The sequence below is a fragment of the Notamacropus eugenii genome, chromosome 2, assembly GCF_028372415.1.
Source record: "Notamacropus eugenii isolate mMacEug1 chromosome 2, mMacEug1.pri_v2, whole genome shotgun sequence".
Lineage (NCBI taxonomy): Eukaryota > Metazoa > Chordata > Mammalia > Diprotodontia > Macropodidae > Notamacropus > Notamacropus eugenii.
This window is the reverse complement of record NC_092873.1, coordinates 97,590,315-97,604,442: the sequence shown is the minus strand read 5'-3', so window position 1 is coordinate 97,604,442 and position 14,128 is coordinate 97,590,315. Positions and strand designations below refer to the sequence as shown.

The 14,128-nt window shown below is 44.9% G+C and overlaps 1 protein-coding gene across 2 annotated transcripts in view; it reads right to left on the bottom strand.

Moving 5' to 3' along the window:
* GLP1R (glucagon like peptide 1 receptor) overlaps positions 1 to 10,396 on the bottom strand; it is an 88,868-nt gene extending 78,472 nt beyond the window's left edge. For both annotated transcript variants that reach the window (XM_072641993.1, XM_072641994.1), the window contains exon 1: positions 9,940 to 10,396. In XM_072641993.1, the coding sequence (XP_072498094.1) occupies positions 9,940 to 10,017 (78 nt within the window). In that variant the 5' untranslated portion in view covers positions 10,018 to 10,396. The remainder of the gene's footprint in view (positions 1 to 9,939) is intronic.
* Between the last annotated feature and the right edge of the window lie 3,732 nt (positions 10,397 to 14,128).

Sequence of the window (14,128 nt, the reverse complement as noted above, 5' to 3'; positions counted from 1 at the left end):
TGGTAGCTCTGTTTCTCAACACTGAGACTACTCATGGTCGGTCAAGAGGGATGAAGAGGAGGGAGAAAGGAAGTGCCCTTCACACTTAGGTTGTAAGGAACGGGGAGGGAAAGTGAGTGGGTGATAAATAAGGTGACCAAGAAAGATATGTTTGTGTGTGGGGAGGAGGGGTATCTAGTCCCCTCTTCTCAAAAAGCTGACCTGGGTTCAAATCCTACCTCTAACCCTTACTTACTCTCAGTGCATCTTAAGTCACTTAAACTCTGGACCTCAGTTTCCTCTTTTGTAAAATGAGAAGTTTAAAATGAGAAGTGATGACCTGTATGGTTTCTTCTAGCTCTAAATCCTTTGATCGAGAGGGAGAATAGGAATTTGTCCAAATTGTAATATTTCAGAAATACAAAGGAGACCTTTAACTCTGGAAAAAGAAACATAGCCATGTCTCCTGATGTCTAAAACTTTTAATGCTCAGATCTGTTAATTAAAAAAAAATACAAATATCCCTGGGAAGGATAACAAAGTCAGGCTCACCACATCAGAGTTGTATCACTTAGAAGGAATCTTAGAAATCTAGTCCTATTTCCTTATTTCACAAATGAAAGAACAGATCTGGGGATGAGGTGTGATTGATCCAGCCAAGGTCACACAGTCAAGATTTGATCTCAGGTCCCTCGAATCAGAATCTAGCACTTTTCCAAGGTACCTACCTCCATCTTTGGAGTCCAGGCTTGGCTACCCCTGATCCACTCTGAGACAGCAGAGGCAGCTCCCCAACCAAGGGGGAGCTGACATTTTCATTAGGCAGAGAGTCAGGGAACAGAAAGCTGTTTTAATTCCAGCTTTGGCGTCAGGGGGAGGCCCAGCTCACATAAAGGCAATTATACTAACACAGCTTCATATAGTACCTTCTTAAGCAGACTTCCTAGGATGGAGTTGGAGGGAAAGCCTTCTAGACAGCAAAGACCAGGGCCCAAGTGGCTTCTTTCAGGAAGGCTTTCCTGACTGATAGGAGGAAGGGGAGAAGGGAGATGAGGTAGATGTTTGTATCAGGTACCTTCCAGAAAATTATCTATTACATATCCCTGAGCCCTGGGATTCCTCTGTATCCTCCCCCTGCCTCATCTCCAGTCTGGGACCAATAATGCCCCTTTATTATAAGGATCTTATACTCTGATATCCCAGAGTCATAACCAGGGTAAGCAACTAGGGGTTTCTTTCTCTCTCTGTGGGAAGGGGGGGGGGCAAATTTAGAAAATACTGGCAACACAATGCCCTTCAGGAAACTTGAATAAGTTCTTCCCCTGCTCTATCCCACCCCACCCCCACCCCCAGCAGCCTCTTGGACAGTGGACACTCACTAGAATCCCAGGATGTCCCACAGAGTGGTTCCCTATCTGAAGTCCCTCAGGGAACCTTCCACAATCACCAAATTGAGTGTGCCTTTCACACTGCTTGCTCCAGCCACAGGCACAAAAACTCCCAGTTATACCTCCGCTCATTCCATCCCAATAAGTCAGCTAAGCTGCAGGGGCCCGGGGGATAATGTTAAGGAGACTGAAAAATTGATAACTAGAAACCAAGAAGAATCAAACATGGGATAATCTAGAACTCCTCAAATAGACCCTCTTGACACGAACTAGACCAGGTACCTCTCTGCCTGACAGAGAAGACTGCTCTCATTATAAAAGTTTTGAAGCTAATTGCAGGTGTAAGAAATGATGACTAATTAGAACTCAGAGAAACGTGGGGAAGATTTGTACGAATTAAGAGAGAGGACAATAAGCCGACCCAGGGAAACAATATAAAATATGAATACAGTGTAAACAGAAAGGACAAAAACCCCAAAACTCCAAACTCTTTAATTATAATGACCAAATAGAGTTCCCCAAAAGAATGAAGAAAATGTACCTGTCCTGTTTTTGCTGAGGGGATGGAATGCTGTGGATGGGGAATGCTGAAGATACTGTCAGATTTGGTTAGTGTTTTGGTCACAGGTCCACCTTAATCTTAGCTCCTTCTTCCAGAGACTAGCCCTGATTTATCCTGCATATATCTTATCTGGTCATACATCATTGTTGTTCGCATGTTATCTCCCCCATCAGACTATAAACTCCTTGAGAGCAGGGGCTGTTATGTTGTGGGGTTTTTTTTTAACCTTCCTTTGTATCACCAGTATTTAGCACAGTGCCTAACACCTAGCAGGTGCTTAATAAATGCCAGGTGATTGACTGATTGCCGGCTGCTTTTGGTGAAGTACTTTTTTCTCCATCTTTGTTTTTTAATCTTTGTTACAAGAGCTGGCTTGGCTAGAGGAGGGAGGAAGAATCTCTTTGGATGTGAAGGTGAAATAAAAACAAAAGATATTAAAAACAAGATTAAAAAAAGCACAGGGGAAAATACTATGCTACTACTTAAGAGATCTGATTTCTAGGCTTCGCTCCCCACGATGACCTCCAACTCTGCTTCCAGTTTATGTGGCCTTGGACAAGTCATTGTGCTCTGAGAAAGTGGTTATCCTCTGGGCTTTAGCTTTCCCATCTGAAATTCAAAATGAAAAGGCCACATGTGCTGACATTTCACAGCAAATGGACCCCACCATTCCTCCATAACCATCTGACCATGTTTTGATTTCCTCTGTGACTTTTCTTCTGTTCTCTCTACTTGGAATCCTCACAACCTTTTATCTCCACCTTTTAAAGATCCTACTTATCTTTTAAGGCCCAGTTCAAATGTACAATGGAGCCTTCCTTTCTCTTCAGTCTATAACCCCCATACGGAGCAGCTAGGTGGTGCAGTGGATAGAGCACCAGTGCAGGAGTCAGGAGGACCTGAGTTCAAATCTCACCTCAGACACTTGACACTCACTAGCTGTGCAACCTTGGGCAAGTCACTTAACCCCAATTGCCTCATCCTGGGTCATCTCCAGTCATCCTGATGAATATTTGGTCACTGGATTCAGATGGCTCTGGAGGAGAAGTGAGGCTGGTGAGCTGCACAGCCCTCCCTCACTCAAAACAAAGTCAAGTGCAAGTCACGTCATTATTTCTCTGATGGCATGGTCTTCCTTGGCAACGAAGGACAAACACACATAACCCCCTCAATTCTAGAATAGCATTTGGATTATATGTTCCTTAGCACTTAACCAAGATAGAACTGGAGAAATGGTACTGTTCTTATAGACCCCTCTAGACCAAGAACTGTATAAGGACAGGAACCATGTCTCACTTAATGTCTACATCTCTGTCAGCTTCTAGCTCACAGTAGGTGCCTAGTATACTGCTATCCCTCCAAATCATGGAAGTTAGGGGTACACCCCCCAATCTGGAAAATCTTGTAAAATTTTTTGACTCTCTCTTTATACTAGAGAAGTCTGAATTATAATGGTATTAAAAGATAAAATGTGTTGATACTTTACAACAGTATACATATATTTTATGCATTCCTGAGTTTCTAAACTTTTCCTGTCTCTTCTGCAGGCCTTCGTGTGTTGTCTGTGGCTTCTGCAAACCTCCCAAAAATTCCCATTTAATTTCTTATACCAACCCATGATATACTGAAACCTCTCGATAGGGAAAGTCAAGATGTGGAATGAATAACTACATGCCTGCTGACACCAGAAATTCACTGAAGCATTATGGGAGACACACAAATGAATGCTGCCCCAAACTTACCTACTAGAATGATCACATCTTAAACTTCAACATTCCTCAAGACTCTTTCCCTTCCAATATGCCAGCCCCTCGAATTTCCCTGTCTGACCACCATCTCCTGTCCTCCCATCTCTCCAATTCCCTTTTTCTTTTATATATTTTCTTGTACATGCCCCTTGACACCTCTCATGTCTGTTTTTTGGCCTTATCACAACCTTTCATCCTTTACTGCCATTTATTCTCTAAGGCTATTCAGCCTGCTTTGGAGTTACTTTCCTACCTATCCAGACATTTCAGTAATGCTTTCTCTTCCACAGTAGAGTTCCGCACCTTTTCATTTCTCCCTACCTTGATATTTAATACACAGTCTGGGGTAACTCCTACTATCTGTCTTTTCCAATTCTACTCCCTAGTAGTAGAACAAATTCTAAAACTGTTCTGACTGAGTCAGCTACAGATGAGTGTTTTCTAATCTCAACTGAGTTTTCACCATTTCATTGTAATTCTTTTACTCATCTCTTATTGGCTAGTATATTACTTGAAGCAAATTCCAGATAGTGAGTCTCCTCAGATCCTGAACTCTATCACCTTTCTCCTCACTTGAGACAAGAACTGACTTTACTTTCTGTTTTACCCAAACGAATGAGCCCAACTAATATGAATACAGGCAATGAGGTGTGGATAGTGGATAGTGAGCTCGGTGTGGAGGCAGGAAGACCTGAGTTCAAATCTGACCTTGGATATTTAATAGCTGTGTGACACTGGGCAAGTCACCCTGTTTGCCTCAGTTTCCCCATCTGTAAAATGTGCTCAAGAGGGAAATGGCAAACCACTCCAGTATCTGCCAAGAAAACCCTGAATGAAGTCACAAAGAGTCTGAAACAACTAAATGATGATATGAATTTACTCAGTTTTCCTCTTTCACTCCTCCCTCATCCTCTACTGCTCAGCTTAATATGTAGCTCTCCTTCTTCTCTAGGATAACCCTTTATCTTCAATCCCTAAACCTCTAGTGTGACTTGGCTACAGTAGATATTTCCTCTGTCATGAATCTTTAATCTCTCACCTTCCACCTTCTACAGACTTTCCTCTTCCTCTTCCTTGGGCTCCCTTGCTCTATTCTCTCCCTTTCTTCTCTTTCCTCATCCCCTTCTTCTCCTTCCTCTTCCCTCTCCCTTTCTGTTTCCCTTTTTCTTCTCCCCTTGCTTCCCTTTCTCTCTCTCTTACCCCATTCCTTTTTTTCCCATTTCCCCCTTTCCCTTTCTCCTACTTCCCTTTCCTTTTTCTTTCATAGTTCTTTTCCCTAAGTTAGGTCTCCTCTACCTTATGTTCATCTCACTCTCCCCTGAAACTACTGTCCCTCTTCTCTCCTTCCTTTTCCTTGTCCTACTCCTGCCTTCACTGCCTTACTGCCGAATCATACCTCACCTACTATAATATGGCTTCCAGTTCCATCACTCTACTGAAAGAACTCTCTCCAGGGTCATAAACTACCTCTTTAACATTAACTTCACTAATGTCTTTTTCTGTACTCCTATTGACTTCTCTTCAGCACTGACAGTATCGATCATTTCCTCTCTCTTGATACTCAACTACTGTGACAAAGCACTCTGATCATTCCTCCTCCTCTGCTGGAAAATGATTTCCTTCTGCTCCTTAGATGGGGTTGCTCCCACAATGCTTCTGGCCATTGCCCTTGATTCTATCTATGTTGTCTCCCATTTCCAAGGTTTGGATGATCACTTCTTTGCCTATGGCTCCCCAGACTATATCTCTGTTCCTAACCTCTCCCCCAGAATGCTGGTCCTGAATTTCTAAGTGCCCACTAACTATCTCCACCTTGACCATCCCTTAGCATTTATAATTCCACATCTCCAAAACAAACTTACAGGGTCATAACACCACAAATTTTAAGCTAGAAGGAATCTCAGAGACCACCTAGATCAAACCCCTCGATTAAAAAATGAGGTCCAGAGAGGTTGTGACTTGTCCAAGGGAATGACATAGGCATAACTATTCTGTTCTAATATTTAGAGTAGGAGAATCTCAACAAATAAATCTGTTTCTTCCCTTAACTTCTCTATTTCTATCCTATAATACTTCCACTCACCTAAGCTGGCAACCTCAGGGACATCGTGGATCATGGATTCTTCCCTCTCATTCATTCTCCAAGTCACCAAGTCCTGAAAATTCTGCATCATCAAAGGCAACATGTCACATCTACTGTCTCCTTGCTAGCCCTAGTTCAGGCCCTTGTGGCCACTAGTCAATACTATCCCCTTCCCAATCTGTCCTTCACATGATTACCCATTATCTTTTTACTCTGGGCATTCTACTCCTTTCCTTAAAAATTTCAGTGGCTCTGAATACAGATAGAAACATACTATTTGCTCTCCCTTTCTTTTGTTGTTTAGTTTTGTTTCTTCTTTCTCTTGGTTCCTCCCATAAGTTCTAATTCTTCTTTATATCATGACTAATGTGAACATATGTTTAATATAAGTAGAACCTATATCAAATTGTATGCCATCTTGGGGAAGGGGAGGATAGGGAAAGGGAGAAAATTTAAAATTCAAAATCTTATGGAAGTGAATTGTTGAAAACAAAAAAATAATTAATTATAGAGAGAAAAAATAGAGATTTAGGATTTTGGTATATTGTCTTATTGTCATTCTCTTTAATAAAATTGAAGATTATTTCTATGATTTGCTTTTTTTTGTCTCACTCATTGTTTAGGATTAGGTTATTTAGTTTCCAATTAAATTTCCATATATCTTTAAAAAAATTCAGTGCCTCTCAATTGCTGGCTGATTAAAGTATAAATTACTGATTCTGTCATTCAAGGCCCCACACCATTTGGCTCAAGTCTGCCCTTCTTCCCATTTTCATTTCACATTACTTCCTGTCAAACTAGACTACCCTCTATCTAACCTTCTCCCACTCTGCACAGAGCAGGTTATCACTTGCATAGAGTAGATAATTAATAAATGTTCACTTCTTGTTATTGTCCTTGCCTAGGTTATTGTTTGTCAGGGAAATGATGGTACATAAACAAATAACTATAATACTAGGTATAAAAGCAAAGCACAGTGTGAGGGTACAAAGCAGCATTTACTCAGATGAGGGGGAAGATCATTTCTAGTGGAGAGGGAAAGAAAGGGGAGAAATGAGGAATGAATCATTCTGACCTTATTTGCCTCATAGGTAGAAAAGAATGAAAATCATTTACTAATGATGTATGTCATGCATTTATAGGGTTGAAACTTAATCCTTCCATTTACTTTAACTCCTCTCCCTTTAGTTCAGTCTTGACTAGGGAGAGAAAGTAGTAGATCACCAACCTGCCCCAGGTATATCCTCAGAGCTCAAGTACTCTCTGTTAGAATCTCATCTGCAGCTACCAACCTCATTGGCTGCCCCCATTACTCATCATTTTGGGGTAGCAAGACTAGTCCAATGCACAATCAATAGATGTCATCCCTAAAATGATGATTGTGAAGTTCGAGCCAAGTGCTGGAGCAAATGCCTAGGGGAAGAGACAAACCTTGGATTCAGTTGGTTGGGGGAGAGGGGGAGAAGAGATTTGCTATTTCTGGTCAAAGGACAGATATGACGGTGGATTGTTGGATGCCTCAGAAGGGAAGATGGGCATGTGTGGGAGGGGGTCTTCTACTCCCTGCATAGCCAAAGTAGATGAACTACCCACAGGTCAGGGAAGTAGAATTTATTTTCTCACTCCTCATCCAAGAAATCCATATCCTATCTATAAACTTTTACTGGGGGAGTAAGAATGGTAAATAAACCATCCCCTTCCCCTCCAATGGTGTCTTTACTCTTGGTCCCACGTATTTCAGGGAAGGTAGAGTTGGAGATGTGAATAAATTAGGTCAAAAACAACATGGAAAGTCTCTGCACCTTACTGGCAAACATGCCATTCATGCCCAGGAAAAGTAAAGAGTCCACTTGGCTTACTTCCTGCCCCTGAAAATACCAGTCAAGGGGAGAAGGAACTGACTGGCTGACTGGTCAGGTGTAGGGAAGGGTAGCTCTGATTGTGGGAAGGCTGGAAAAAAAAATCTTACCCCTGGAGTATCCAGAGGCAGGAATCAGGTTGATGGGAAGGAAGAGGACAAGGGAAGAAGGGGGAATCTATAACAGGAAGTTCATAGAGAGAACAGGAAAATTTATTCATTTTTCTTCTATGAAGCACATCTGGTTCACCACATCTGGTAGGCACCTTCTAGCTTCTCAGCCTGGGCCTGAACATTCTCATCTCCTAGTCTGAAGACAGAGCCATATGTGCCCTCAAGGCTCTTATGGAAAGGTTAAGATTCTCCCACTCCCACTCCAAATATTGGAATTCTCCAAAGCTGTGGTGAAGAAAACTATGGCACCAGAACAAGGGTGATCAAAACCAGCACCTTTTCTGCCCCCCAAGAAAGCACCTGGTAAACATATCATTCCTTTCCTGCTATTCCACAGTAACTACTGTGGAGGAAAGGATGGAAAGAGAAAAGAGGCAGATAGGAAGATAAACAACAGGAAAGTGTTGTGGCCCTTGGAGTGGAAGGTAAGTGGGAAGCCCCTTTGACTCGCAAGACTGGAAGACAGGACAGAGAGAGACAGACAGACAGACACATTGAGAGGAAGAGACGGACAGAGACAGACATACACTGAGAGGGGGAGAGAGAGAGACAGAGACAGAGAGAGAGAGAGAGAGGCAGACAGAGAGACAGACAGAGAGAGACACTGAGAGAGAGAGAGAGAGACAGAGAGACAGACACACTGAAAGGGAGGGAGAGAGAGACAGAGAAAGCCAGACACACACAAAGGGAGAGAGACAAAGAGAGACAGACAGACACACAGAGAGAGACAGAGACACAGAGACAGATACACACAGAGACAGACACACACACAGAGACAGATACAGAGAAAAACAGAGAGATGGAGAGGCAGGGACAGACAGGATTCTGGAAGAGAGGAGAAAGGAATGAAGTGCATTCTGTGGGACGGGAGAACCTGGATAGGAAAGGATACTAGGCCGTCTCTGCATGACTTGCTGCAGAGGCTCTGGTTCCCAAAAATTAGCCTGAGAGGTAGGGCAGGAAAGGAGGTACTGAGGTGAAGCCAAAGAGCCCTGGAGGTGCAGAAGTGGGAGGGACAAGATTAGGGGGAGAAGCAGAGAGAATGCCCATGACGTTAGGAAAGGGGGCTCCAGACTCTAAGGCTGTGTCCTCTGAGTCAAAGTCTGAGAGATGAAGGGCAAGCCTGGAGAGAAAGAGTACAGGAAGGGTTCTGAAGGTGCCCATGTCCTTTCCGTCCAGTTTCCTGGAGCTCCAAAACTGGAGCTTTGCAGACCTTACTAGAAAAACGGAGATGAAAACGGAAACCAGGAGGGGGAAAGCGGAGGAGAAAATGGAAATTGGGAGAGGGAAGAGGAAAGAGCAGAAGGGGAGGAGAGTCAGAGAATGGGAGAAAAGTGAGGGGACTTGGAAACTGACAGGTTTCTCTCCAATCCCTGCAGTTAAAGCTCAGGAATGGAGACACAGCAGGTTTGGGAGGTGGAAGTCGGGCTAGGAGTGTTGGGGGGCTGAGGGTAGGTTTGGGGAGAAACAGTGTGGGATGGGGGGGGGCGTGGAGCGGGGGTAGGAGGAAAGGAAAGAGATGGCCGGTGTAAGATGGGAGAGTCTGCTAGCCTGGGGGCCTAGCGGAGGTGCTTGAGCTTGGGGTTCAGTCTAACGGGCCGGATGTCTGGGGGAGGAGGGAGGCCAGTAAAGTAGAGAAGAGAGAGTCCGAAAGAGTGAGGAGACGATGTGGGGTAGAGTTCCCTGTCAGGGCAGGGGGAGAGTGTGTCTGCTGGACTGAGGGTGCCTGAGCTTGAGGTAGGGGTGCCGGGGCGCAGGGACCTCCAACTCCATTACCCCCTCCCCTCAGGTCCCAGCCCCTGGAGTCAAGCCACCCATCATTACCGAAGTAGCCAAAGGGCTCGGCAGACCCCCTGTCCGTTCCCCAGTTTTGCGTCCCTAGCCCAGTCGCTAAGATCTGAAGGTCTGTCCTGGCTCCAGAGTTTGCCCCGTGTGTCCATCTTCCCCCCTCCCCCCTTCCTGCGATGTCTGGGGACAGGGAGACCAGTGACCGCGCCTCCCCTGGGATGGGGAGAAGGGGAAGGAAGGCTGGGGAGAGGGGTCGGGGCTGCGGTGGGACTGGGGCTGGGGCAAGGAGCCCAGAGTGTAGGGGTGGTTTCCAGGGTTGTCCTCCCTCCTGCCCTCCCCCGCCCCCTAGGGGGTCGTACCTGAGGGCGGGGGCCGGCCCTGCCCACTGTGCCCAGCAGAAGGAGGGTGAGTCGAAGCGGGGCTGGGGGGCTGGCCATGGCGGGCGGGTCAGGATCGAAGCATGACCACCACCTGAGGCACCGCTGCACTGAGAGAGGAGCGGAGCGGAGCCGGGCCGGGGGAGGGAGGAGTCCTGCTGGAGCCGCCCCCCAACCCCCTCCCGTCTGGGAGGAGCTGGGGGCGGGTCGGCCCGGGGTGGGGCTCCCCCCTCCCCAGATGGAGGGGGCCCGGCGCGGAGAGGCACGGACACAGCGGGGACCCTCCACCTCCGACCCGGGGAGCGGGACCGGGAGCCTTCTCTACAAGCGCCCTCCTCCGGGACGCTCCTCCAAAGCCGGGGGATTGGGGGCTCAAGTATGAATGATCTGCGTGGTTACTTTGTCAGAGTTCACAGACACCCAGCTCTCCACCCCCTCGCCGCCTCCCCATCTTGTGCTTCCAGCCAAACCTTTATCCTAACTGTAAATTGAAAATCCGATTGCCTCCCATCCCGTTATTCCCTTACCCCCCCCCCCAATAAATCAAATCAAACCATAATTTTAAAATCTGTGCTTTTCCATTGAACACCGAAAAAATCTCCGAAGTCCTTAACCTGCTATTCAAGGCTTTAAGCTTTAATAAAACTACACCAAGACTTTTGCTACACCGTGTGTGTGTGTGTGTGTGTGTGTGTGTGAGAGAGAGAGACAGACAGACAGACAGACAGACAGACAGACAGACAGACACAGAGACAGAGACAGAGACACAGAGACAGAGAGACACAGAGACAGATATTGGGGGATGTTGAGGGGAATGTTTGTCTTGGCGACTGGTAGGGAAGGCGAAGACGCGATAACTGTCTTCAGATATATGAAGGGAAGTCATGCAGACTATTAGACTAGACTAAGGACTGGACCTATGATTTTTTTGGTATAAGGAACGCCCAGGTGTGGAAAATCCCTTTACCATTGCAAATCCGCACCATCTCTGCTAGTTATAGGCTTAGTTGCCTAGAATCCAGAGATGTTAGTGACTTTGGCCAGAGTAATGTTAAATTAGCACATGTCAGGGGTGGGACTTGAGCCCTGGCTTTGAGGTTGGCTCTCTGTTCATTCCACAGCTTCCTCTCATTTCTGATGAATGTCTATGTATCTATGTGGCTGTCATCATCATAGAACAGAACTCATGGAATAATTGAACCGTCTTCACAATGTCTATCAGTGGAAATTTTACCCATTCTTGACAGTTTAACTCAAATTCCACCTCCCTACGTCCCCTTTTCAAGTAGGCTCCCTCCTCCTACACATATATGTACATCTCATTCACACCATATTCCAACATGCAATATAGTCTGTGTATATCTTTATTATTATATTTTGTCTTTATTCTTCCCTACCAAGCTTTAAGCTCCACAAGGATAGGTTTGTCTCTACAGTATTTATCTGGCTGGTGTCCAGAACTGTATTCTACTCAGAGGAGACGCTTAATAACTGCTTATCATATGAATCATTTCTTCTGACTCCCTATAAACCTGCATGTACCTCAGAAATGCTAAGGACAATTAATAAGCACAGATTTAAGTTTATGCTCCTGCTCCGTCCTTTATTCAAAGGGAACCGGGCAAGAAAACCAAGAGGCTGAGGTGATATTTGCATTGTGTTGTGCTCTGGTCAATTCTGGACACTACAATTCAGGAAAGACATTGGCAAGGAGGACGACACAGAGGAGGGTAAAAAAGGATAATCTTGATATTAGAATTCATGCCACAGGAGGATCAAGGAATGGGAAATGTTTAGCTTGGAGAAGAGACTCCTGGGAAAAGGTGGCAGACATGATAGCTGTCTTCAGATATTTGAAGGGAAGTCTTGCAGGGGAAATGTTAGGTTTGTTCTACTTGACCACAAAGAACAGAACTAGGAACAACATATAAAACTTGCAGAGAGGAAGATTTCATCTTCATTTCAAGAAAAAACTTCCTAAAATTAATTCCCCAAATTGGACTGGTCTACCTGGGGGGGAGGGTCGTGAATTGCCCATAACTGGAAATCTCTAACCCAAAGGCCAATTGTCAGGTATGTTGCAAAAAGAATTTTTTTTTTTCAGGTAGGGATTGGATTGAGATGGCCATTGAGTTACCTTCCAGTTCTGAGATGCTGGGATTCTGGATTTGAACAGTTCATTAGATTGATCAGCACACTGAATAATGGAGGGTTGACAGAAGTCTCGTTGTCCCTCTGGTTATGTCCTGGTGCCAGAGCAGGGCTCTTCAAGGCTCAGCTCCACTATGAATTCCTTCCTTCTTAACCAACTGCCACTGACATGCAGTTAAGACCAAGAGTCCCAGGAAGAGCACCATCCCATAGGCCACCAACTGGGCTTTCAGCCTGGCCCCTTGTAGGTGTCACTCAGGTGAACAAACGCTATGGAGAAGGGGCACACCATCTGCCCCACCACCACCACCAACCGCCATTGACAAGTCCACCAAGCTGAAGCAGCGAAGTCTCCCATAGGTATGAAGTGTCAAGTGCCCACTGAGTGGAACCACTGCCATTACTTCAAACACCACCTCCTGTTTCCAGTGCTCTTGGGCCTGGGGTTTTTTTTTTATCAGGGTGATCACTCCATTCCTATCCTTCAAGGAGACAAGCAATGGTGACTGGAAATAGTGGACCAGTCACTTTGGATTCTGTCCTCATCCTTACCCTCCTACCCCTGATCCAATCTCTTGTCAGGTCCGATGGATTCTTCCAGGGCAATGGTATCTCTGACACTTGCTTTCTCCTGTCCACTCCCACCGTCACCACCTTAGTTCAGCCAGGTCCTCATCACCTCTCACCAGGACTATTGTAAAAGCTTCTTTGTCTATAGCCCCATCCCCTCGACCCCCTCAATCCACCCTTCCCCACAGATCTCTAGAGCCAAGATAATCTCCCTAAAGCATAGTTCTGACCATGTCACACTCCCCTGCCCAACCCCCTTAAGTAATTATTTATCTACAGGATAAAATACAAAATCTTCTTCATAGTATTTGAGCCCCGCCTCCAAGTCAACATGTATGTATTAAGCACCTACAATCTGCTAGACACTGTGCTGAACACTGGAAATACAAAGGAGGCAAAAACAGTCCCTATCCTCAAGAAACTAATAGTCAAATAGAGAAGCTGGGGGAAGGGGAGGGAAGAGAGGAGTCCTCTAGTCCTCAAATAAGTTGCAGCTTTCCATTTTTCAACCACACTATAGAGTCCCAAAAGTCTTAGTGCAGTTTAAAACATTAATACTCTTTCCCTGATCTCATATCTATTAATTTCCTATTTATGCCCATTGAAATTCTTCCCTTTCTCCAAAGCCCAGCTCAGATGCTATCTTTCTTCAGAAAAGATATAGCTAATCCCAGTCCCTTTTGACTCCTCCTATGTGTTCATTACAATCTAATCTTTATTAATGTTTTTTTGTGTCAAAGTATTATTTCCCTTTTAGATTGTAGGTTTCTGATCTGGGATTTTAGCATTTACATCTTTGTATACCTAGAAAATAGGATAGGGACTGTGGTGTTTAAAAAGTTTGAGAGACGTAATTTCTGGGTAATTTAACCATTTTATTAATAATGCCTGCATGTTTATTAATAAAAGAAGGTCAGTGCCCCTCTCCAGTGTCAAAGATCCTCATGTGGTCGGCTCACAGTTTATATACCCTTGAAAAGAGTGAGTATTCCTGAGGGTGGCAACCAACTCTGATTGGTTAAAAATTAATGAGAGAAGAAATATAATGAGATGTGGGCTCATTCTAATGAGGGTCCTGGATGACCCAAGCCCCAGTCAAAGAGACTTATTAATTTCCAAATCACCTGGCTGACAAAAGGAAGGAGCCACATTTTCCCAGACCTGTCTGAATAAACACAGTGAGCAGGAATCCTCCCAACAGCCCAAACTTAGAATTTCTTTTACTGTCTGATTAGGTAAGTCTTTGACCAAGATTTCTCATACTGGTTGATTTCTGGATGAAGAAGTAGAAAAGGGGGGAAAGAGAGTTCTAGTTATTAATACAAGAGAGAAATAATAATTTTTCACATAAATAAGGAAACTTCTACTCTCATGGGTTAGCATTTTCTCCATGATGTATCATCTTCAAGAACCCTGAGAATTCAAGTGACTTGCCCAGGATCACACAGCC